At 35.3% G+C, this 27,927-nt stretch overlaps 1 protein-coding gene across 4 annotated transcripts in view; it reads right to left on the bottom strand.

Annotated features, from left to right (window-relative positions):
* LOC125648985 (WD repeat-containing protein 81-like) overlaps nt 1–27,927 on the bottom strand; it is a 51,352-nt gene that overhangs the window by 4,451 nt on the left and 18,974 nt on the right. For 2 of the 4 annotated variants that reach the window (XM_056165955.1, XM_056165952.1), the window contains exons 10-23: nt 27,161–27,431; nt 25,844–25,983; nt 22,744–22,863; nt 20,740–21,022; nt 19,407–19,565; nt 13,723–13,840; nt 13,456–13,574; nt 12,362–12,427; nt 11,873–12,035; nt 8,338–8,408; nt 6,811–6,991; nt 4,570–4,672; nt 2,752–2,885; nt 2–63 (exon numbers count right to left, since the gene is read on the bottom strand). In XM_056165955.1, the coding sequence (XP_056021930.1) occupies nt 2–63; nt 2,752–2,885; nt 4,570–4,672; nt 6,811–6,991; nt 8,338–8,408; nt 11,873–12,035; nt 12,362–12,427; nt 13,456–13,574; nt 13,723–13,840; nt 19,407–19,565; nt 20,740–21,022; nt 22,744–22,863; nt 25,844–25,983; nt 27,161–27,431 (1,990 nt within the window). Of the gene's footprint in view, nt 1; nt 64–2,751; nt 2,886–4,569; nt 4,673–6,810; nt 6,992–8,337; nt 8,409–11,872; nt 12,036–12,361; nt 12,428–13,428; nt 13,575–13,722; nt 13,841–19,406; nt 19,566–20,739; nt 21,023–22,743; nt 22,864–25,843; nt 25,984–27,160; nt 27,432–27,927 lie in introns of all 4 variants that reach the window. The other 2 variants (XM_056165953.1, XM_056165954.1) reach the window with 2 other exon arrangements.

Raw genomic sequence — 27,927 nt, 5'->3', positions numbered from 1 at the left:
CCTGCTGATGTCGTTGACGTTTTAAACTCGTGTGCATACTCAGCTGATCGTAAATCAAGGTACCTGAAAAAAATAATAAAATCCTTCTTTAGTACGAGTGTGGGATAGAGAAATTCCACCGAGGGGACAAGATTCGCAGTCTAGGACGAGGCTTTGCCAAGTCCTAGACGGTGAATCTTGTTCCTGAGGTGGAATTTTTCTATCCCACACAAGTAAATAATGAAGGATTATTTTTCTCACATTTTACCTAAAGTTTAGTGCACAGATTTAGAAGCTTTGAGAAAATTCTAAATTATGAAAATCCTCATTTGAACTTCAATGCAAAAACTAATTAGATAGGCAGAAAGAGCATACCCAAAAATGGTTTACACTGCAAGGATAAACTAAAAAACCCAAGGTTATCCACCAGAGAGCTACATATATACATTAAAATCTAAAGAGAACAATCGAAAAATATATTACTTCACCGTGTAACGTAAAATCATAGAAAATATATGACGTCACAATCAAATGACGTCCCAGCAGTGAGAGAGAGAAAATTTTCACATGGCTGTCTCACATGGGTAAAGTTGATCTCTCACTGGTGATCATGTGAGGGAAAACAATCTCATTGAATTGGGATACTTTTCTTTTCCATTTTACAGAGAAAAAAAATTATATGTACTAAATCTATTTCTAAATTAAATTCTCTGATGCTAAGTACATTTCATTTAAACAATAATGCTTTCTTTGTTGATTTATCGGGTGATGAAGGCACCTAGCATTGCAGAAAAAATTCATAACCCGCATAAGCAGATTATGCGCAGGTTATGCAATTTTTTTTTCTGCAATGATTGCTACCTTTATCATCTGATGAAACAACAAAGAAAGACATTTCATTGTTTATATTTATATTTTTACTCATTTTTTAAAAATATAAACTAGATTTAAGTACTAAAATATCACATGGTTGATCCATTCGTTATGTCAAATGCACCCTTTGACCTTGATGATGCTCCATATTTGTTAATGATGCAAAAAAAGGTGGTACTAAAAAAAACTGGATCAAACAATAGTTTGCAACAGATATGTATTCATTGTCTATGATGAAAGCAATGTCAATTTCAAAAGAAATATATGAGAAAAGATTCAGTGAATGTAAATATTTAATACACAAAATCATGAAAAAAAACTAGATGTGTCGTGCCGACACGGGCACGACACGGATGCCCCCGCCTGCAGTAAAGGCAAATATAGGAAATCCATCACAGTATAGCATTGAATGTGGTATTCAGATAGTATGTTACATACATTTAGTACAATGAAAAATCAACAACAATCCTTTATATGTATTAACAGCCATTAAAATAAATACAACTCCATCAAAAATCAACAAACTGTGACAAATCTCAAACCCGATCTGTAACTCTTCAATATACATCTGCATACAAAAAATCAATTCAATATCGCAAGGTACTTAGGAAAAAAAGTCTGGAAAACCGGTCTTAACATAAATTTTTCTACATTAAAAGGGCACAACTCCATAAAAAAAATCAACGAACCGGAACAATACTCAAACTCAATCTGTAACTCATCAATATACATCTGCACACTAAAAATCAATTCAATATCTTAAGGTGTTTAGAAAAAGTCTGGAAAACTGGTTGTAAGTTGGGGGGTTTTTTTTACGTTAAAGGGGCACAACTCCATCAAAAATTAATGAACCAAAACAAAACTCCAACTCGATCAGTAATTCATCAATGTATACATGTCTACATAAACTCAATTCAATATCTCATGGAGTTTAGAAATAAAGTCTGGAAAACTCATCCTGACATTAATTTTTCAAATTTAAAGGGCCACAACTCCATAAAAAAATCAACGAACCCCACTAATACTCAAACATAATTTGTAACTCATCAATATACATCTGCATACAAATAATCAGTTTAATATCTCAAGGCATTTAGAAAAAACAAAGTCCAGAAGACTGGTCGTAATAGTAATTTTTCTACATTAAAGGGGCACAACTCCATAAAAAAATCAACAAACCGGAACATCTGTAACTCATCAATATACACCTGCATACAAAAAACAATTCAATATCTCAAGGCATTTAGAAAAAAGTCTGGTAAACTGGGTGTCACAGAATGACAGAAGGATGGACAAGGGTAAAACTATGTGCCCCAACCACTTTGTGGTAGGGTCTTAAAGGGACTGGTTCACGATTTTTGATAGAAATATTTTTCATTTTTGATGTTAAACATTAGAAATATAACTCATTTAATGTTGACAGCCAAAATTTTGACCTTCTGAATGCATGAATGAAAGCAATATTTTAGCCTTAAATATGTGTTATGTAAACAAAGACTCGAGTCTTTTTATGTAAACAAACAAACAAGTGAAATATTGATTTTGTAATATAATGCATCTTAATTTTGCATAGTCACAAATTTTAACTTTTAGATGACACTTTTCACCCCAAAAATGCTTGAAACATGAAAGATATAATAATACTTAGATCGATATCCATTTCTTTTGAAAATTCCATAAACAATAACATATCGCAATCTTTGTTTACAAAACAAATAATAAACTCTCTAAAATGAGCTTCTGTGATGATGTATAACCTTAATTTTCATGTGAAATCTTTCAAACATATTAGACAGTAGATTTTGATCATTAAAAGTGAAAAACAAAATTTTGGGTAAAATCGTGAATCAGTCCCTTTAATAACATGGAGCATGACCATGATAGTCAATTCTGACTGACCTCAGCATGGATTCATTGGTTGCCGTGATGACCATTGTACTGGGGGAGGGCAAGGCAGTCATGGCTGTGATTGGTTGATTGGATCCATTCGAATCGAGTTGTCTCACTATCTCACTGGTAAAGGGGTCCCATATCTGTCAACAAACATTGCATAAATGTTATTTATCATGTGATTCAGTACTTAGATGTTAGTAATCATGCGATTCAGAACTTAGATGTTAGTAACCATGTGATTCAGTACTTCAAATGTTATTAATCATGTGATTCAGTACTTAAATGTTAGTAAATCATGTGATTAAGTACTTAGATGTTAGTAATCATGTGATGCAGTACTTAGATGTTAGTAATCATGTGATTAAGTACATAAATGTTAGTAATCATGTGATTCAGTACTTAGATGTTAGTAATCATGTGATTCAGTACTTAGATGTTAGTAATCATGTGATGCAGTACTTAGATGTTAGTAACCATGTGATTCAGTACTTAAATGTTAGTAATCATGTGATTAAGTACTTAGATGTTAGTAATCATGTGATTCAGTGCTTAGATGTTAGTAATCATGTGATTCAGTACTTCAAATGTTATTAATCATGTGATTCAGTACTTAAATGTTAGTAATCATGTGATTCAGTACTTCAAATGTTATTAATCATGTGATTCAGTACTTAAATGTTAGTAAATCATGTGATTCAGAACTTAGATGTTAGTAACCATGTGATTCAGTACTTCAAATGTTATTAATCATGTGATTCAGTACTTAAATGTTAGTAAATCATGTGATTAAGTACTTAGATGTTAGTAATCATGTGATTCAGTACTTAGATGTTATTAATCATGTGATTCAGTACTTAAATGTTAGTAAATCATGTGATTAAGTACTTAGATGTTAGTAATCATGTGATTCAGTACTTAGATGTTAGTAATCATGTGATTCAGTACTTAGATGTTAGTAATCATGTGATTCAGTACTTAAATGTTAGTAATCATGTGATTCAGTACTTAGATGTTAGTAATCATGTGATTCAGTACTTAGATGTTAGTAATCATGTGATTCAGTACTTAAATGTTAGTAATCATGTGATTAAGTACATAAATGTTAGTAATCATGTGATTCAGTACTTAGATGTTAGTAATCATGTGATTCAATACTTATGTAGCAATATTCCATTATCACCTGCATATGGTGTTTACATGTATATATCTCAACTGATTCGATATGTAAGAGCTTGTTCTGGTTATAGTCAGTTTTTAAATCGAGGTAAGCTACTGACAAACAAGTTGATGGTACAGGGATTTCAACAGTCTCGATTGAAGTCAGCATTTCGCAAATTCTATGGTCGTTATAACGATCTAGTTCGTCAATACAACCTCGCATTGGGTCAAATGCTGTCTGACGTGTTTCATACCGATTGTTAAGCCGTTCTTGGCACACTGATTTTGACTGCGGATAACTCCGTTTACCTGATCAGGATATGGGGCTGACGGCGGGTGTGACCGGTCAACAGGGGATGCTTACTCCTCCTAGGCACCTGATCCCACCTCTGGTGTGTCCAGGGGTCCGTGTTTGCCCAACTATCTATTTTGTATTGCTTGTAGGAGTTATGAGATTGATCACTGTTCGTTATCTTCACCTTGCATGTTAGTAATCATGTGATTAAGTACTTAGATGTTAGTAATCATGTGATTCAGTACTTAGATGTTAGTTATCATGTGATTCAGTATTTGCATAATTGTATAGGTGACCATATGATTAAATATTAACGTGAAAGTGACGATATGATTTTGAAAGTGACCTCGTGATTTGAATTCAGTACTTACGTGAACTGTACTGTCACAGGAAGCCACCAGTTGAACAGAGTCCAGGTAGACAATGGAAAAAATGGATTTCTTGTGTTCTTTATAGGTCTCCTGACATTTACACCTGAAAACATATTGGAACACTGGGTAATATAGCTCATATCAGTCAGTGAAATCTATAATAGATAGTCTCACAACTACACTCAAACTAATGGATTCTCACATCAGTCAGTGAAATCTATAATAGATAGTCTCACAACACTCAAACTAATGGATTCTCACACCAGTCAGTGAAATCTATAATAAATATAGTCTCACAACTACACTCAAACTAATGGATTCTCACGTCAGTCAGTGAAATCTATAATAAGTATAGTCTCACAACACTCAAACTAATGGATTCTCACATCAGTCAGTGAAATCTATAATAAATATAGTCTCACAACTACACTCAAACTAATGGATTCTCACATCAGTCAGGGAAATCTATAATAAATATAGTCTCACAACTACACTCAAACTAATGGATTCTCACGTCAGTCAGTGAAATCTATAATAAGTATAGTCTCACAACACTCAAACTAATGGATTCTCACATCAGTCAGTGAAATCTATAATAAGTATAGTCTCACAACACTCAAACTAATGGATTCTCACATCAGTCAGTGAAATCTATAATAAATATAGTCTCACAACTACACTCAAACTAATGGATTCTCACATCAGTCAGGGAAATCTATAATAAATATAGTCTCACAACTACACTCAAACTAATGGATTCTCACGTCAGTCAGTGAAATCTATAATAAGTATAGTCTCACAACACTCAAACTAATGGATTCTCACGTCAGTCAGTGAAATCTATAATAAGTATAGTCTCACAACACTCAAACTAATGGATTCTCACATCAGTCAGGGAAATCTATAATAAATAGTCTCACAACACTCAAACTAATGGATTCTCACATCAGTCAGTGAAATCTATAATAAGTATAGTCTCACAACACTCAAACTAATGGATTCTCACATCAGTCAGGGAAATCTATAATAAATAGTCTCACAACACTCAAACTAATGGATTCTCACATCAGTCAGTGAAATCTATAATAAATAGTCTCACAACACTCAAACTAATGGATTTTCACATCAGTCAGGGAAATCTATAATAAATATAGTCTCACAACTACACTCAAACTAATGGATTCTCACACCAGTCAGTGAAATCTATAATAAATATAGTCTCACAACTACACTCAAACTAATGGATTCTCACACCAGTCAGTGAAATCTATAATAAATATAGTCTCACAACACTCAAACTAATGGATTCTCACATCAGTCAGTGAAATCTATAATAAATAGTCTCACAACACTCAAACTAATGGATTCTCACACCAGTCAGTGAATTCTATAATAAATAGTCTCACAACACTCAAACTAACGGATTCTCACATCAGTCAGTGAAATCTATAATAAATAGTCTCACAACACTCAAACTAACGGATTCTCACATCAGTCAGTGAAATCTATAATAAGTATAGTCTCACAATACTCAAACTAATGGATTCTCACACCAGTCAGTGAAATCTATAATAAATAGTCTCACAACAATCAAACTAATGGATTCTCACACCAGTCAGTGAAATCTATAATAAATATAGTCTCACAACTACACTCAAACTAATGGATTCTCACATCAGTCAGTGAAATCTATAATAAGTATAGTCTCACAACACTCAAACTAATGGATTCTCACATCAGTCAGTGAAATCTATAATAAATATAGTCTCACAACACTCAAACTAATGGATTCTTTAAATCATTCATAATGGTAATTACTATCATAAAAAGTACTGATCACTACAGGTCAATAAAACACTGATCCATCGAGACTTACTTCCTGATATCATGAACAATACCTGTCTATTCCTTACTTCCTGATGTCATGAACAATACCTGTCTATTCCTTACTTCCTGATATCATGAACAACCCCTGTCTATTCCTTACTTCCTGATGTCATGAACAACTTCAATCTATACCTTACTTCCTGACTATAACTTCCTTCTTATTATCATGAACAACCTCTGCCTATAACTTCCTTCCTGACTATATCTTCCTTCCTATTATCATGAAGAACCTCTGCCTATAACTTACTTCCTGACAATAATTTCCTTCCTATTATCATGAACCTCTGCCTATAACTTACTTCCTGACTATAACTTCTTTCCTATTATCACGGACAACCTCTGCCTGTAACTTACTTCCCGTTTCCATCACCAAAGCTTTTGATGGACCACAGTTTGACCGTTTTGTCCTTGCTGGCACTGATGAAAGAATTCTCATTGTTCAGGGCAACTAGAGCTCGTATGCTGCTGGTGTGACCCTCAAACGACTGAAGTCTAATCTGCTTAAAGTTAAACAAGGAGTCCCTCTCACTCAGACCTGAAAGGGAAAAGAATAGTTCATTATCATAATTTACATTTCATTATCACTTATAACTCGAGTCTCTACCTCATTTACACTCTTCTGTATACATGAAGATTATAAGACTCTCTTATGAGTAGCCATGAAATATAAGGTGATTCCACCCGAGGGTTGCAAAAAAGCTGTGAAACCCGAGGCTTTGCCGAGGGTTTTACCGCTTTTTTGCAACCCCGAGGGTGGAATCACCTTAATATTTCATGGCAACTCATAAGAGAGTATTTTTCTCTCATATTTCTAGAGTTTTCCGTTTTCCTTGTGCCCAGCGACGCCATTTTGAGAATTTTCCAATTAATTAATTTTTCGCTGTACACTAAAAATAACACCAGAATCGAATTCTACGACCCTCATTTTGGCAACTACGTTGCCGACAAAAAATCGGCCGACGAGTGTATAAGTGAATTGTATTAGAGTTATTCCTCTTTGAATAAATCAATAATCAGGGTGATGCGTGACGTAACTCGACAGTCCATCAGCGCGAAACATTTTGACAGACCTAATCAGAATATGAAGCTTTTTTTTTTCTTAGAGGAGCATTGATATTGATATTAATTGAGCAGTTATTTAATGACGAGTGTGTGAAGAGAGATTCCAAGTGGTATTTGTTGGTGGATATGGGCATGGCTAGACTTTCGTTTTCCACGCGTGCAAGGACTCGAGTCTCATGGACATTGAAGGCACTTATTTCACCTGAGACACGGACAGTAGACGTTGACAGAGTGAATGTGGAGGTAGGCCTAGAACTAATAGACCGTGTGGGCTGGGTTTCTGTGAACTGGCATAATGCACCGGATGACATAGGTGTACGAGGAATTTGTAACTATTGTTGAGTGTGCAGTAATTGTTTAAGGAATGTATATATTTGTGTCCGGTCACATACACCTGGAGATGATCAGGGACATTACAATCTGTCATTTTTTGTACAAGAGCTTTGCAGACGCTAGTGTTTGTCAATCGAGGCGAGGTAAGTTGCAAGCTAGTTGTGTATTGATTATGACGTCACGGGATATGTAAGATAAACGTCACGTGATATGAAAGATAGAAATATCTTACATACCTTTCTTTCATAGAATATCTGTATCTTACATACGTAGATATGAGAGAAATAAAATTAATGACCACTGGGGGGACAGAGTCTGCTGGAGTTTTACATCTAAAGCCTTACCCACATCTCAAACACAGTACCTAGTTCATGCTCTACCCACAAACACAGTACCTAGTTCATGTTCTACCCAAACACAGTACCTAGTTCATGTTCTACCCACAAACACAGTACCTAGTTCATGTTCTACCCACAAACACAGTACCTAGTTCATGTTCCCAGTATGCCAGCCAGTTACCCTTCAGATGCCTCTGTTTGTGTCTGTCTTTATATTCACTGAAAAAGAACAATATACATTCTACAGTATGCTGAGTATTTTACAGTATATTGGGTAATTTTGACATCAGGAATACTTGCAGATTTCTCAATAAAAGTTAGTTTCAAATCTTAGTTTTATATTTTGGCGCAGTTTCATTTAACAAGCATATCATTTATATGAAGGGAAATTAAGGCGCTTTTATTTTTGACAAGTTTCTTCATCTGTTAGAAAATACCATTTCTATTGTATAATGAAACAAGAGGCCCATGGGCCACATCGCTCACCTGAGTCACCTTGGCCCATATGTGAAGACTTTCCATATATTTTCACATGTAAAACCTTAGTCCCTATTGTGGCCCCAACCTATCCCTGGAGGCCATGATTTTTACAAACTTGAATATGCACTATGTCAGAAAGTTTTTATGTAAATGTCAGCTCTTCTGGCCCATTGGTTCTTGAGAAGAAGATTTTCCCTATATATATTCCTATGTAAAACTTTCATCCCCTATTGTGGCCCCAACTTACCTCCAGAGGCCATGATTTGAACAAAATTGAATCTGCACTATGTCAGGAAGCTTTCATGTAAATGTAAGCTCTTCTGGACTATTGGTTCTTGAGAATTTTTTTTTTAAAGATTTTCTTTATTTATTCCCATGTAAAACTTTGATCCCCTATCGTGGCCCCAACCTACCCCCAGGGGCCATGATTTGAACAAACTTGAATCTGCACTATGTTAGGAAGCTTCCATGTAAATCTTAGTTCTTCTGGCTCAGTGGATCTTGAGAAGAAGATTTTTAATGATTTTTTCCTATATATTTCTATATGTAAAACTTTGATCCCCTAATGTGGCCCCAACCCACCCCCAGGGGCCATGATTTGAACAAACTTGAATCTGCACTATGTCAGGAAGCTTTCAGGTAAATTTAAGCTCTTCTGGCTCATTGGTTCTTGAGAAAAAGATTTTCCCTATATAATTCGATGTAAAACTTTGATACCCTTTTGTGGCCCCAACCTACCTCTGGGGGCCATGATTTGAAGAAACTTGAATCTGCACTATGTCAGGAAGCTTTCACGTAAATGTCAGCTCCTCTGGCCAGGTGGTTCTTAAGAAAAAGATTTTTAAATGACCCTACCCTAATTTTGCATTTTTGTGATTATCTCCCCTTTGAAGATGACATGGCCCCTCATTAAAACAAACTTGAAAGCCCTTCACCCAAGGATGCTTTTGATCAAGTTTGGTTGAAATTGACCCAGTGATTCGGAGAAGAAGATGAAAATGTGAAAAGTTTACAAAGACGCCGACGACAGACAACGGACAAATTTTGATCAGAAAAGCTCACTTGAACCTTTGGCTCAGGTGAGCTAAAAACTAATGATTTATACTAATCAAATACTGCATAATGGAAACAATGTATAATTCATAGAGTCACAAAACAACACATATAATTCACAATCTCCTATAGACCAGAAGAACAGAGAATCACAAAGGAACATAAATGACAATTGTTAACATCAGAAACAAGTAACGACTGTATCAAACATCTACACATCCCTCACAAGTCAAATCTACCCTGTAGAACATTACTGACGGAAGGACCATGTGAAGAAATAAGATGTGTTTGTGAAACACTATGTCCATGGTGACAACAAAGAAACAAGTCTGTTTGTGAAACACTATGTCCATGGTGACAACAAAGAAACAAGTCTGTTTGTGAAACACTATGTCCATAGTGACAACAAAGAAACAAGTCTGTTTGTGAAGCACTATGTCCATGGTGACAACAAAAAAACAAGTCTGTTTGTGAAGCACTATGTCCATGGTGACAACAAAAAAACAAGTCTGTTTGTGAAACACTATGTCCATGGTGACAACAAAGAAACAAGTCTGTTTGTGAAACACTATGTCCATGGTGACAACAAAAAAACAAGTCTGTTTGTGAAACACTATGTCCATGGTGACAACAAAGAAACAAGTCTGTTTGTGAAACACTATGTCCATGGTGACAACAAAAAACAAGTCTGTTTGTGAAACACTGTCCATGGTGACAACAAAGAAACAAGTCTGTTTGTGAAACACTGTGTCCATGGTGACAACAAAAAAAACAAGTCTGTGAAACACTATGTCCATGGTGACAACAAAGAAACAAGTCTGTTTGTGAAGCACTATGTCCATGGTGACAACAAAGAAACAAGTCTGTTTGTGAAACACTATGTCCATGGTGACAACAAAGAAACAAGTCTGTTTGTGAAGCACTATGTCCATGGTGACAACAAAAAAACAAGTCTGTTTGTGAAACACTATGTCCATGGTGACAACAAAGAAACAAGTCTGTTTGTGAAACACTATGTCCATGGTGACAACAAAGAAACAAGTCTGTTTGTGAAACACTATGTCCATGGTGACAACAAAGAAACAAGTCTGTTTGTGAAACACTATGTCCATGGTGACAACAAAGAAACAAGTCTGTTTGTGAAACACTATGTCCATGGTGACAACAAAGAAACAAGTCTGTTTGTGAAACACTATGTCCATGGTGACAACAAAGAAACAAATGAAAAGTCTTGTCAGGAGGAATCTTGTGTACAAAAAATATGAAAGTCCTGACTTAGATACTTTGGGAGATATTGCCCAGGTTAACCTTTCTTAAAAGTTGGTCAAACTCCATGGTCAAAAACTTTGGTACCAAAATAGGTTGTGCCAGAAGGAATGCCCTATCATTCACTATTTAAAAGATATCAAGGTTAAAGTTTGGGACAGACAGACAGACAGGCCAAAAACAACATCCCTCTAATCTTTGATAAGGGGGCATAAAAGCACTAAACTTTGTTGTGTAGGGCAATGATTAAGATTAAATAGTAGAAATGTCACATACAAAGATAGGACATGCAGTGAATAAAATCAAAATGTTGTCTAAGATTGTCAAAAACTTCAAGGGCATGGACAGGAAGTTGATACAAAATCTTTTTTAGAATATTGAATTCATAATATAGAATATGATGCGTGTAAAACGTAGCAACAGAAATTGATGCAAAAGATGTATTTCAGATATCTAAACTTTTCAGTTTCAAAACAATTAAGGCACGAGCCCCGTTTACGTTTACATGTCACGTAACTCAACTTCCATCAAAAATATTTAACAATGAAAAATTTCTCTTCTTTGTGCTTGCTCCCTAAATTGACCTATCATTAATGTGAGTCAAAAGGTTGAATGCATTTGACACATGTACACTTTTTATGAATATTGGTGTTCTCACCTCCGCACATGGTTTTCCTTGATATGACAAGCGTGTTGACAAACAGATTTTTGGGAGCCAGATTTTATGTAATTTACAAAGTATACCCTGTGTAAAAATATTCATCCTCTTATTTATAAAAGATCTTTATTTTTATAATAAAATACAGTAAATTTTAATCAATCAAAAATCGTGTCCATGCCCCTTTAAGGTTTTACATTTCAACACAAGGCCTTTCATCACCTACCACTTTGTTTCATCAGGGTCCAGGGTGAGGATCCGAGAAGAGCGGTGAATGGGACCGAATCGAATCATGTCTGTGTGGGTATTAATGACCTCGATCTTGTTTCCTGTCACTTCCGCAGAAAACTGAAGGGAATGCTGGGAAGACTGGGGAGGGATGTACTCCTCTGTAATCAAAATGCAGCAAAGTTTTAGCTCGGTTTGATATTGCAGGTCCAGAAATATTGGTATGAATATTTTAGCAAAATTGGGCTAGATTACACAAGAGAGTTGGACTTTGTGTAAGGTTTACAAATATCGGAGAGGTGACCTGTGGTTTATCTGTAGGAGACATGGGTGTAATTTAATCTATATTTCAGAAGTGGGCTGTTATTTACACATAAGAGGGATGGGGTATTAATTGTTTAACTATAAAGGAGGCGAGTTGTGGTTCACCTATTTGAGAGGTGGGCTAAGAGAGAAGGGCTGTTGTTTACCATAAAAAATATGTTACCTGTTGTTTCCCCCTTAAGAAAGGTGGGCTGTGAGATACCTCTGAGTGAAGTGGGCTGTTGATTACCTATAAGAAAAGTGAGCTGTATTTTACTTATAGGAGAGGTAGGCTGTGTTTTACCTATGGGTGAGGTGGGCTGTGTTTTACCTATAGGAGAGGTGGGCTGTGTTTTACCTATAGGTGAGGTGGGCTGTGTTTTACCTATTGGAGAAGTGGACTGTGTTTTACTTTTAGGTGGGCTGTGTTTTACTTATAGGTTAGGTGGGCTGTGTTTTACCTATATGTGAGGTAGGCTGTTGATTACCTATAAGAAAGGTGAGCTGTATTTTACTTATAGGTGAGGTAGGCTGTGTTTTACCTATAGTTGAAGTGGGCTGTGTTTTACTTATAGGTGAGGTGGGCTGTGTTTTACCTATATGAGAGGTGGTTTGTTTTACATGGTCTGTGTTTTTACCTATAGGTGAGGTGGGCTGTGTTTCACCTATATGTGAGGTGGGCTGTGTTTTACCTATAGGTGAGGCAGGCTCTGTTTTACCTATAGGAAAGGTGGGCTGTGTTTTACCTATAGGTGAGGTAGGCTGTGTTTTACCTATTGGGGAAGTGGGCTGTGTTTTACTTTTAGGTGGACTGTGTTTTACTTATAGGTGGGCTGTGATTTACTTATAGGTGAGGTGGGCTGTACCTATAGGAGAGGTGGGCTGTGTTTTACCTATAGGAGAGGTGGGCTGTGTTTTACCTATAGGAGAGGTGGGCTGTGTTTTACCTATAGGAGAGGTGGTCTGTGTTTTACCTATTGGAGAAGTGGGCTGTGTTTTACTTTTAGGTGGGCTGTGTTTTACTTATAGGTGGGCTGTGTTTTACTTATAGGTGAGGTGGGCTGTACCTATAGGAGAGGTGGGCTGTGTTTTACCTATATGTGAGGTGGGCTGTGTTTTACCTACATGTATAGGAGAGGTGGGCTGTGCTTTACCTATAGGAGAGGTGGGCTGTGTTTACTTATAGGTGGGCTGTGTTTTACTTATAGGTGGGCTGTGTTTTACCTATAGGAGAGGTGGTCTGTGTTTTACCTATAGGAGAGGTGGTCTGTGTTTTACCTATAGGAGAGGTGGGTTCTGATGCACTGTCAGGAGAAGTTTGTCCTACACTCATGTCGTACTGAGAACACAGCTGCCTGATGAGATCTTCATTGGGAAGGAACTGCTCCATATGAGTACTGTAAAGACATTGCTTTGTATTTAGGATTTGCATGGAAGTTTTTGCATGGGTTCATAAAAGATTTAAATAATAAAACAAAACAGGCACAATTGTTAATCAATGGCAAGCATTTTTTTCTCTTCACATATGTACACGTAATAACTGACTTTCCAAAGATCCTGAGGAATGGGATGTAGGATGCCATGGCAAGCTCGGGGTTGAAGACGTCTGCCAGTTCCTGCTTCAGTTTCTCTGTGTCCTTAACAGTGCTCTCTGGGGAGTCCTCTGTGTATTGAGATAGACAAATTAAAAGAAAATTGTGTGTGAAATCTACAATCAGGGCTTGAACCCTGCATTTGTCATTTGGTTTTGTCAGATACCCCCTCAGGGTAAAAAAAATACACAAGAATTTTTTTCCACACATTTTATTAAGTGAAAAAAAAAATCATGCAGAATGAATTAGCATGCTGTCTGATTGCCACGAGTCAGCATAGACTATTGCATTTCCTATTGCCGTAAACAAATGGTACTATGGATACCTTTATTAGATACCTTTCATACAACAAAATTCCAGAGGGTTGTGTTCGAATTTTTCATTTCTCTACTGTATATCCAAAGCATTGTTTTCACAGAGAGAACAATGATTATTTACAGCACTCCTTAATGCCTTTGATCATAATAATTTTTATAACTTATCAAGAGGGTTGATAAATCACACCTTTATACATAATTTTTATAAGTTTCAACAAAAGAAAATATCGAGTCTGTTAAAACTATAATGCTACAAAATCCTGTGCTTTGCTGAAATTACCCAGATATTTCCCCAAAGATATTCAGTAAAGATTACCGCGAAGTACAGTCAAACCTGTATTAAGAGACCGTCCAACGGAGAATGGGAAAAAAGTCACATATGACAGATGGTCTCTTAATACAGGTTGCGTATTTTCCGCATTTAATGGATGAAATTTCGAAAATAATTTGTACAATGGAGAAAATGACTACATGTATTTGGAATTTATCATTAAGAATATCAAGTACGGTTTTAATAGTTGTAAAATAAAATTAATAATACACTGTAGTTAAAAATCTAGATTACAATGTGTTGTATCATAATTTATTATTCATCAAAAATTACATTTAATCTACATGATCTATTTAAGAATGATAAACTTTGCATGCATTTCATATTACAGATTTACACGAGATTTATAACTTATTTATAAACTGCATGTAAATTTTCTAAAACTTATAAACACTTTGTTCTAAAGGGTATTTATGCATAGCCTACTTCCACAGTGTAACTAAACAAGAGGCCCAAGGGCCTAGAATCGCTCTTCTGATAAATTGTACAACCCCACCATTTCTATTCTTAGCCTCTTAGTATTCTAAATCTTTAGTTAAATCCTAAGAATTCAAAAAAAGTAGGTCAATGTTACCTACTTTTTGGTTTACACATTTTGAGAACCCAAGAAATATCAACTGACAAAGTTTGATGATTTTAAGCCAATTAGTATCTGAATATTGAAATATAGCTGTCAAATTCCAATCGTAGGTCATGGTGACCTACTTTCTGGTCAGCGAACTCCGAACATGCAAGACCCTTCAACTGACAAAGTTTGATGACTGTAGGTCAAATAGTATCTGAAATATATAAATATAGCCGTCCAATTCCAAAAGTGGGTCAAGGTGACCTACTTTTTGGTCAACACCCTTTGAAAATGCAAGACGCATCAACTGACAAAGTTTGATGACTGTAGGTCAAATAGTATCTGAAATATATAAATATAGGTGTCCAATTCCAAAAGTAGGTCAAGTTGACCTACTTTTTGGTCGAAACCCTTCGAACATGCAAGACCCATCAACTGACAAAGTTTGATGACTGTAGGTCAAATAGTATTTGAAATATATAAACATAGCCGTCAAATTCCAAAAGTAGGTCAAGGTTACCTACTTTTTGGTCGACACACTCCATTGACTCAAGATGCTTCAACTGTCAAAGTTTGATGATTGTAGGTCAATTAGTGACTGAAATATATAAATATAACTGTCAAATGCCAAAAGTAGGTCACAGTGACCTACTTTTTGGTCGATACACTCCGAAGACTCAAGATGCATCAACTGACAAAGTTTGATGATTGTAGGTCAAATAGTGTCTGAAATATAGTAATTTAGCTGTCAAATACCAAAAGTAGGTCACGGTGACCTACTTTTTGGTCGACACAAACCGAAGACTGACGACGCATCAACTGACAAAGTTTGATGATCCTAGGTTTTACAGTGCCCAAAATATGCATCTAAAATTGAAAATGTGAAATTTGAATATCTGCAAAATTCAAAAAGTAGGTCACTGTGACCTACTTTTTTATAAACATGTTTCATGGCCTCAAGATGCATCAACTTACAAGATTTGATGATTCTAAACCTCTCGGTACTTGAAATAACAACTTAAAATATATCTATAAATGATAAGCCATAAAATTCAGAAAGTAGGTCACGGTGACCTATTTTTCAGTTGACGCATTTCAAGGTCCCATGATCCACCAACTGACAAGTTTTGATGATCATAGGCTTCAAAGTGTCCAAGATATGCATCAAAATTAATTTTAAAATAAATACCTGCAAAATTCAAAAAGTAGTTCACCGTGACCTACTTTTGAGACAACTTGACAACTTGACACAAGGTCCTAAGATGCATCAACTGTCAAAATTTGACTAAAATATCTAAGATTTAAGGAATTTAAAAAAATTTTAAATTTAGGTCAACTTTGAAGTGACCTTGAGACCATGCCCTTTGCCCCAGGGTAATGCCTTGAACAATTTTTAATCTACAACATATCCTCATCCTTATGTGTAAGTTTGGTGATAATCTGCCCTGTGGTTCTTGAGAAGAAGATTTTTTAGCAACCACTATTTTTGTTTGTATTTTCCTGATTATCTCCCCTTGTTAAAGGGTCACATCCCTTTATTTAGTATGTATGAAAGCCCTTGGGCCAATGATACCCTGTAACAAATTTGAAAAAAATTGGCCAAGGGGTTCTTGAGTTATAGCCCTTTTTCTAAAAAGTTTACGCACACCGCACACCGCACAAATGGCCATAGCATTAGCTCTTTGAGCCTTTGGCTCAGAAGAGCTAAAAATGCAATGCTTGTGGTAAGAAAGCAAATGGTGAAGTGTTGCGTCTCCTTTTGTACAATACATGCTGGAGATATGTTATTCAATTTGAGAAACATTAAATAAATTACAATATCCATTGTACATGTACAGCAAATCTTTTAAGCTTAGAACTAATGCAGGCAACTTTCTTGAACTCGAACGTGTCAAATACTCGGGGCATGTCGAAGTGAGCCACTAGTGCCAGTCATTATTCTGGAAACCGAGAGTATCTCATGCAGAAAAACTGCGAATACTCCGTTTAAAATTTCAGTCCTATGCATAATATTTACCTGATTTATATCACAATTGGACAAAATTTTTACTCTGTTGAACATAATGGTATAACAAGTGGTAGATTTTCATTTCCGATCTAGTCTACTCGGCACTTCTTAAAGTTTGTCGAAATTCACACCTTCAAATACACCGGCCTTGATTCCCTGATCCTTGATTTTGTTAAATAAACAACAACTCGGGTTTTATTAATTAACCACACACGACACTGCATGTTGACAGCTTGGGTATAATTATTTATTCAGAGGATCGACTAAACAACATCACCGCCAAACTGTGCGTATTAAAACAAAAGTGTTAGGGGCGATAATTCCCAGAATAGTCATGTGTTTCAAAACGAAAGTGTTAGGGGCGATAATTCCCAGAATAGTCGGCTCAACCGAAATCAAAAGTAGTAATCACGTTGTACATAATCGAAAAATGTACAGTCGTTAAATAGAGGTAAAATTTCGTGAAAATACACGAAAAGGTTGTAAAATTCATGGTCGTTGGTCGCGTCAGACAGGTGGTCGTTTAATACAGGTACAATATATAGAGTAACGTCATGGGGTGAACTTTTTATGGTCACATACGACAGTGAGTCGCTTAATACAGTGGGTCGTTATGGCAGTTTTGACTGTATCTCAAATATATAGCTGTGTGGTTTGCAAATTCTTATTTTTTGTTTAGAATTCATTATTTCCACAAAAATTTTCAGTGAAAATTACCACAAAGTATAAAGTTAAGATTATCCTTTGGTCAAAAGACTTTGGTAGTTGATCATCACCAGTTGTAGGTCAATTGTAACAAATTTTGATCTAAGCATGGTAATCAAACCTGCCACAGTTTAATGTATGCTTATCGTGCCATTAGACCTCCAATTTCAAGGTCTCTTCTGAAACATCCTTGACTTTCACCTCTCATTGTACAAACTACAGTGTATCATTTTAGACTTCTTTCACATAGGTTTGATATAACTATTGGGTATTATGAACCTAGAACCTTCTAGGCCCAGTTGCATGAAGATGAGCTGAGTTTAACTGACAGTTAACGCTATATAAATGTAGGAGTTAATGGGAAGTTAACTGTCTGTTAAAGTTAACTTACAGTCATGCAAATGGGTCCTGATGATAAGCAAGTATCGGAACTACTAGGCTATAATCAGAATTTCAATACTTGTAGACAGTACCAAGTATATAGTACAGTCAACTCTCGATAAACCGCCACCTTTTGTTCTTTTGAATCTATGGCGTTATAACGAATTTGGCAATGAATTGAATTTCCGCCATCTTGGGCAGAAAGAGTTACTTTTTTTGTATGTGTAAGAGTTATATTTCCTTTATGTACAAACTGAATGTAAAAATATCTCATAATTATTTTTCCAAATTTTCTATCTAACATGATTAAAATAGTTTTATCAATAATAAGGCTTCATTTCAAAACAATACACATACAAGACACAGTATGTTTCAACCTTGTCCAGTGTCGGTATTTAGTGCATCGCATGGCTGTTTCCTGGTAGGTGAGCAGTCATTAACTGGATAAAGATCAACGAGTATTTCACCCTTTTGAGCCAAAATATCACCCATTGTCTTCCTTTTTATGGACTTTTCCCATAAAACAGTAGAATAATTGGAGATTTCCTGTTGTGTACATTTCGCGTGGTTTCCTAGGTATGTAATAATTTATATCATTTTCTTAGAAATTCAACAGAAACCTCTTTAGTGGCGAAGCCATAGCTAATCTGAAATATTTTTTGATGAGGTAAAAACAACAAGACAACAATTCATATTAAGATGAGTGATTATCTTGTTTATTTAAGACTGGGTACCTTCTGTCCAGGTGTATGCTGAAGATTGATAATGACCAATTTTCCGCATCACTGATCACATGTATCCATGGTGGTTTATCAAGATAATTAACACTTTGATATAGACTTTTGTAATGAAAATACCATGGCAAATGGTGAATTTGGCGTTTTAACAAGAATTTTAAGTAATAGGAAAAACGTTCTTTGAAAAATGCGGTGTTATAACGAAAATGGCGATGAACTGAGTGGCAATAATTCGAGAATTAACTGTATGTACCAAAGGAGCATCTCCTCTATCACAATATCAAAACCTAACATGCCCAGCCTATTTGTTCTCATCAAAACATTACAGAATTGACAAATATAGATTTCTTAATCACCACCATTGTAAGATGGTGCGTCTCTTCATTTTAACAACATGCAGACTTGAGTTTAATTCATCTAAGAATGCTTTGTAGAAAGTCTGGTTAGAATTTATCGATTGATTCTAGAGAAGGCGTAAAATGCATGAAACGTCAACAACAGATAGATGACAAACATGAAACAAAGATGAACAAATTTAAATCTGAACAGCTTACAAGATCAGGTAAATTTAAACTAACTATGAATTTTCATACCTTTGTCATCGGTCATGTTGAAGGCCAGCGAGTGAGATTTGCGAAGCGTCCAAGAATTATGGGACAAGTCTAAACTTGTGACACTGACAGGGGTTCCAATCATGTATTCCTGAGTGCTGGAGTCTATCTTAATGTTACAATAGTCATCAGAGGAACCACCTGATATGGAAATAAAAATCAAAGTACTGATAGTAATGATGGGAACCAATTTATTTTACCATTGATTGACACAAAAGACAGATATCATATGAATTTTCCAATAAATATCTCAACTTAAAATCCCTACTGTGGTCTCATTTTGATCTGCCCTTCAAGACCTTCTAGTATGTTTTCAAGTAAAACTTACCTTGTTAGACATAAGAATTTTCACAGCTGGTAAATCAAAGAAAATCAAATTCTGGATCTACATGTACTTGTAAAACAGACTGTTTTTAACTAAGGTGTATCCAATTCATACCATGGCATATACCGTATATACTTGCCTATAAGTCGGTTCGCCTATAAGTCGGTTGTATAGTTTTTAGGTTATATTGGAGGGAATTGCCATTGACCTATTAATAAGTCGGTCTAACTTTTTTCAAAAATCAGTTGATAATTTCAAATCAATGCTCTAATGTTTTTATCTGTGTCTCAAATAATATTTTGAGAAATGCACCGACATTTGATTTTTTTTTTTCGACAAATCAATTTCATATCAATACTCTATGTATTTATCTTTGTTCCAATAATATTTTGGGATATGACATCGATATTTCATTTTTTATTCTCAACAAATTAAACAGTTATTATTTTGTTTATTTCGTCCATGTTTTTGTTGTTTAAAAAATACTAGGCTATACATTACGCCATCCAAAAAAATACTAATCTTCTCAGGACATTCCTATAAGTCGGACATAGAGTTTTGGACTAAAATAACTCCAAAAAATCAGATTTATGGGTGAGTATATACGGTATTACATAAGTGTAAGTAGTTATAATGGAAAAATTCAGACTACGTTGGATACAAGAAAATCATTTTTTACTTCATAAAATTTAAAGCAAAATGAGCTGTAAATGGTGGCAATTTTTTAATGCAGATTTAATGCAATTTATTTACTATGTTTACTGGGAAAGGTTAATATCTAATGGTTGCGTATTTTACCCCATTTACGATTAGTGTTAAAGCTTGCCAAATGCAACCCTAAGGTGTCCTTTTGTTAGAATTCACAATCTCGCCGAGGATCACTGAAACTTGTCAATTTAAGATACATTATGAAAATAACCAATCATCAATGAATTCATGAAAAGTTTAAAATTTCTGCTATTCACAGACTAGCTGTTATCTGGTTCTCACCTCTATTCCCTCTTCCTTGCTTGTAATCTGTCAAACTTTTAGATGACTCAGATTTGATTAATTGTTGCCCATACACCTGGTTGAATGATGCGAAAAATTCATTAACAACTCCTGTCAACTGATTCCTGGTCTGCTCAAATCCAAGTCGGAGGCCAATCACATACACCACGTCCACCAGTTTGTGACAAATTACTGTCCTAATGGAGCTACCACCAGGAAAGTGATGTGAGGGGGAGGAGACCAGTTTAATGGTGGGACCCAAGACCTCCTTAATGATTGTCTCCTTCAAACAGAAAAAAAAGTTAACAGATTTACTTGCATTGTGAATGAGACTACAGGATGCTGCTGTAGTATTAGCTGTACATTTATTTCTTTAAAAAATGCTGATGTTCAGGGGCAATTCCTGGTGCATATGGACATGCAGATATTCTATGTGGAAAACATTTAATAATTTTGATTAGATACAAAGTTTCTTTTGAAGATCTTCATAAGAAATTTGTAAGCCACAATGCTGCTGCCTTGTCTGATGACTATATACTGTACATCGGTCTGCACATACCAGGACAAACACTCAATTCCTTAAATTTGCATTACTACTGTAAAGAATCAAATCAATCATGCGAGAAATTTGATGTCAATTACTGAATGGACAGTCCTCTCACATTGACTTATAAATCTGAATTTATATCAACACTGAATTATTTGGTCATAGTGTGTAGCTTTGTTGATGTGAATTTCTCCTTAATCCTTTAATTGCACTGATGTTGTGGTCTTGTCGTGGTGAGAAAGATCGGAACAAAATGGTACCTATGATACATGTTGACGTATGCACAATCAATTTACAGTCAAGCTACAGTCCTTGAAACGTTCTACTTTATCATTTTTCCATTCTTTCCCAATGCGTTCCTCTCTGTGTGGTCACCATGCACTCTCCGTTTAGTTTTGCATTCACAAATCGTTCAACCATGCATTCACCATTAAAAAAATGTTCACCATGCGTTCACCGTTCATTAATTGTCATTTAGAACACCAAAGACCGCTGCGTTCACCCCGCATGCGGACGGCCAGGGTTCGAATCCTGGCCCGACAGACCTAAGTCGTTAATTCACTACCTGTAGTGTGTCTGTATATTATACAGTAGTATATTCATTGTTACCCTCGTTTGATTACTACCTGTAATGTGTCTGTATATTATACACTGTACAGTAGTTTATTCATTAAATGTTACCCTTGTTTGATTACTACCTGTAATGTGTCTGTATATTATACACTGTACAGTAGTTTATTCATTGCTACCCTCGTTTGATTCACTACCTTAATGTGTCTGTATATTATACACTGTACAGTAGTTTATTCATTGCTACCCTCGTTTGATTCACTACCTTAATGTGTCTGTATATTATACACTGTACAGTAGTTTATTCATTACATGTTACCCTCATTTGATTCACTAACTTAATGTGTCTGTATATCATACACTGTACAGTAGTATATTCAATGTTACCCTCGTTTGATTCACTACCTTAATGTGTCTGTATATCATACACTGTACAGTAGTTTATTCATTAAATGTTACCCTCGTTTGATTCACTACCTGTAGTGTGTCTGTATATTATACAGTAGTATATTCAATGTTACCCTCGTTTGATTCACTACCTTAATGTGTCTGTATATTATACACTGTACAGTAGTTTATTCATTAAATGTTACCCTCGTTTGATTCACTACCTGTAGTGTGTCTGTATATTATACAGTAGTATATTCATTGTTACCCTCGTTTGATTACTACCTGTAATGTGTCTGTATATTATACACTGTACAGTAGTTTATTCATTAAATGTTACCCTTGTTTGATTACTACCTGTAATGTGTCTGTATATCATACACTGTACAGTAGTTTATTCATTGCTACCCTCGTTTGATTCACTAACTTAATGTGTCTGTATATTATACACTGTACAGTAGTTTATTCATTTAAAAATGTTACCCTCCTTTGATTACTACCTGTAATGTGTCCATCAGGCTGGAGTCTGAGAGGAGAGGTAACAGGTTTCTCATTAGAACCAGGGCACTAATCAACCCCGCTTCTCCTTTCTGGGTCAACCTCTTCTTGGCCAGAGCCACCTGGCAAAGAAAATTATATCACATACAAGAATTATTACACAACAAACAAAAGGCACACAGGCCTAATCGGTCACCTGAGTATTATTTAAAAGTATCACTCATCCCAAGGGCTACTAAACATTTCCTGTTCTGAATACCTAAGCTAGTACCGGTATTCAGCAAAAGCACATTTAGTTTTCATACCATATCAGCAAACTTCAAGAAGTCTTTCAAATGATAAAGACAATAATTACTATAATAATATTGGCTCCACCCTGGAACCAAACACTTACTCACTAGGATCATGAAATTTGGTAAATTTAGGACTACTTACTTCTTCTAAATAGCTATTTAGTTTCAATTTAGTATCAATAGCATTAAAGAAGACAGTACTACATATACATGTACACGATATACCAGGTTTGGTCCCACCCTGGAGTCAGAACCTCTACCCTGGGGATCATGAAATTTACAATTTTGGTAGAGGCCTTTCTGTTCTATATCACTGTGCATTTAGTATTTCTTACACATGTGGGGTTCTAGAGAAGAAGATTTTTGAAAATTGGTCAATTTTTGGCAGTTTTTGTCATGCTTCTAAAGCCCTAAGGGTGCAGGAGTCATGAAATTTATAATTTATGTCAGCCTTGTTCCAAAGTTGCTTCAAACCAAATTTCAAAAGAATTGGAATGGTAGTTATCAAGAAGTTAAAAATACTCAATTGTTAACACATTTAATCACTGACCATTTTGGCCCCACCCTAATACCAAACCCCTTCCCCTGGAATCATAAAATTTACAATTTTGGTAAAGGACTACCTGTTCATTCTTAATATCCATTTAGCTTCAATTTAGTTTCAGTAGCATTAAAGAAGATGTCTTTTAAACGTTTTACACATAAATACTATATACAAAGATTGGACCCACCATGGAGTCAGAACCTCTACCCTGGGGATCATGAAATTTACAATATTAGTAGAGGCCTTCCTGCTCTACATTGCTATGCATTTAGTTTTTCTTAAACATGTGGGGGTTCTATAGAAGAAGATCTTTTAAAATTGGTCACTTTTTGCCCAGCCCTTATGGCCCCAGGGGTGCAGGAATCCTGAAACTCACAATTTATGTCCCACTTGTCCTAAAGATGCTTCATACCAAATTTGAAAAGAATTGGAATGGTAGTTATCAAGAAGTTTAAAATGTTCAATTGTTAATGCACGATGACGAATACAGACCAATTGCAATGGGCCACCTGAATTTATTCAGGTGAACTAAAAAATATTGTTACAGTAATCAAAAACTGCGCAGCTCCCTCTGATAAATGAGGTAGAGGGGCACATTAAACAACATCAATTTCAACTTGGATGTAGTTTTACTCATATGAAAAAGAATACTTTCCTGCATGTTTTAAAAGTGATTCATACATGTAAAAAAAAAAAAAAAAAAAAAAGTTTTACAATCATGCAGTTTGTTACAAGATTTTTGATAGATGCCAATTCTGATAATAAGCCAGTTTTAAAAATAAGCCAAAAAATTCTTGTAGACAATTAAGTGATACTCCAAGAAACACTCCAGTGAAGAAATGTACACAATCAGAATATGAGTTTATATAATTAAGTATTTGAATTATAAAAAAGTAGGTCAAAGATCAACTTTGAAGCTACGAGTTAAAATATTGCCATATCATTTCCTATGTCTCATTTAATATGCACATACATGTGGAATATAACAGCCCACTTTCTAATATCTCAAAAAAAGTATCAACATTTTTGTTTTTGAGGAAATGGGTAAAAAATCAATGTCAAGGTTACACGGCAAAATATGAATATCCTTACTCCTTATTTAGGAAATACATTATGTAAATCTTAAAGTATAATTCTTTTTTTGATGCAGGTACCATTTAATAACTTTTAAAGTGATGACTTAAAAACGATGTTCATTGGTTGAAAAATTTGTTTGATTTCTCTGTCAAAATTTCGTTAGGAGTTCATCTGCACTAAGCACACGGGACTACTTTTCTCTGGAATGCGTCTTCCCCGTTCTAATTTTAGCGCTATTTATAGAACGGGATTTTCCATACAAGCATTATATATAACGAAATTCATTCATTTGATTTTTGTTTTTCATTGCTATCAAAAATCAGCACAACTAAAGATATGAATAAAATACAAATTAATTTAAAGAAACAACATACATAGGCGATGACATGGCAGAATAGTCAACTTGATGACGTAGACCACTTACTGGTAGAAATAGACAGATTACACGAGTTTCTGGTATGAATCATCTGCTTTACAAGATCGATAACATGACAGCAATTTAAGTGGCGACTTCTGATCTGGTAAATATTAATTAAATTGAACTGCATTATATGGGGCTCAGTCAACGAGTGCGTTTTAGATGAAGAGGTGTTGAACTTTTTACTCGATATTGAAATGTCGGCTCGAGTTGCATTCCACCGTTCCAACAACACAACCAGTGTTCAACGTCTCCTCCAACACAATGCAGCATAAATCCAGTCACCACTTGTTATCTTCCTTTATATTTAATTCAGCTTTTAACCATTGCACCTTTAATTTGGCGTATAATCCATTTAAATCTGCACAGTAACTGTTCCTGACCTGAACGCACAGCCATGCCGTTTTGTTGTTGTTTTCATTCTTACGTATATGTATTCCTACGCGCCATTTCAAAAACGCTAATTCAAGATTTTTGATGGGAGAAGCTATTTGTTTTTCTATCTTAAAAACATAATTAAATGATAAGAAATAAAACTTATAATTCTTTGTTTGATGCATGTATCAAACAAAACATTGGACGGAAAACTTTTTCATCAATGCGCTATGCATGTACAAAACACTCACCATATCTAGAGTAGTCAGTGTGTACAATAACACTCACTATATCTACAGTACTCAGTGTGTACAATATCACTATATCTACAGTACTCAGTGTGTACAATAACACTCATCATATCTACAGTACTCAGTGTGTACAATAACACTCACCATATCTACAGTACTGGGTATATACTGCAGTAGAACCACTTGCTCTCCATACAGCTGTGAAATTTCTGACAAACATTCCAAAACTTTGTGGGCATTTCTGTCACCAAACACCAGGCGGGATGTCTTATTGAACCGTTTCTCTATAATACAAAATATACATATGATTCCACTGTACTCTCAGAGTTTTCAGTGATCTAGAAAGGATTACGGTCCACAATAGCCATTTTGGTCTGAAAATTTCAATATTCTTCAATCAAGGTAATATCGAAGCCCTAGCAAAGGTTAAAGCACAAGAAAAGTAGGTTAAAGCACAAGAAAAGTAGGTCAAAGTCCAAGGTCACGTTAACAAGTCTTGGTACCATATGAAAGGCCTGGTTATGAGGTATCTATATGTGGACTATCAAGTCCTATCCCCCTTCATTGAAAAGATAGCCAAGGTTAGAGTGTTTTCCTTAAAGTGTGACACCGACGATTATAATGGGGTCATGACACAATAGTTCTCTGGACATTTATCCCAGCGAGCTAAAAATGTTGTCAAGGGCAATAACTCCTATAGTGGTATTTTCTCTATTGTACACCTATTGCAAAAGGATTTCTCTGCTTTCCACACCTAGTTTATATAGATTCATATAGCAGCAGTTTCTTGCAACTATTAAACAATGATGACATTTTAACCAGTTACTTATTTTTATTATGTTGTTGAACGAAAATGTGCAATTTTCTCATGTGACATATACTTCTCTTTATATATCTTATAATAATAATCTACATTCAAATCTAAAATGTCAATTACTGGGCAGAAATCCTGAGCAGGGCCTGAACCAAATATTTGCAACATTAAGGCCAATAAAACAATCTACACTTTACATAATTTAACCACATACATGTATATCCACAAACAAACAAACAATAAATAAAAAAAATGTGCTAGCCATCAGGTGAGTCTGAAGGTAGTACTATATTTCGTTAAGCCTTTGTAAAGACAAACGCTGGGGATAAAGCCCACCCTACTTCTCAAAAGTGACTTAACGTCAAAGCAATAAAACGACGTCATTGCTCAAATATAGTTATTGTCTTTGATTACCTGTAAAATATTAACGACACTGAATATATCTTTAATAGTTTTAGGGAATGATGTCTATGGTGTATACATTCATTTAACATCAAAAAATAATTTTCGAAAAAAATTCACATGGTTTTTGCTTGGGACGGCTCATATAAACAATAGCAATGATTTGTGACAATGGGGTGCATGAAATCTTGAGAAGATTTTCCACAAGCGAATAAAAGTGGTTTACAGGAAAAATCCACACTGACCTGAATCTGTGATGGTGATAAGTTGTTCATCGCCAAGGTAACACAATGTCAGCATACGAATCAAATTCCTGGACAGGAATTTAGCAGTCAGAACACAGCCCAGTCGGCGTGACAACCACTTGATGCTCTCCGTGGCAACGTCCTTGATATTAATGACTTCAGACTCCGACTTCTCGGACATGGTTCTAGCAAATTCATCAGTCTCACTGCGGACCATGCCTTTACTTCCTGTGACGGTTTGTGAGCTTCTTTTTGGACTCTCAGCATCATCCTACAGCAAAATTCTATTCTATTTAAATCCAATTCTGCATTCCAAACCTACTTTTCTTTTTCATGAAAAGTGTTTGTTTAGAATATTACCATAAATGGTTGGTAATCTTATATGAATGATCATATTACAAGATTTTAATTCATTTTTGTTCCTTTTTTTCATTTTTTAAATCTAACTATAAATAATTGTATATTTTCAAGGGTTGAATCATAACTTCTTACATTAATTTTTCTAACCGTCAACAACAACATACATGTAATACTGGGTACAGAATTTGTTAACTTTGATGAAGCCGTGAAAACTCTGCATTCTGTGAAACATGCTGCACACTTTTCAACTAAAGGCTTACAGAGAAAACGGTGAGTCTATTTATCTTTATAGCGAGCAAAGCTCGAGAAGCTTGCTCCAATGATTACACAATTGAGTCACATAATTTGCTCTTCATTAGCTGAAAAATGATGGGGACTACCCATAATGCTTTCGGAAAAATGCCACC

Source organism: Ostrea edulis, chromosome 5, assembly GCF_947568905.1.
Source record: "Ostrea edulis chromosome 5, xbOstEdul1.1, whole genome shotgun sequence".
NCBI classification, from domain to species: Eukaryota; Metazoa; Mollusca; class Bivalvia; order Ostreida; family Ostreidae; genus Ostrea; species Ostrea edulis.
This window is presented reverse-complemented; position numbering and strand designations above follow the sequence as displayed.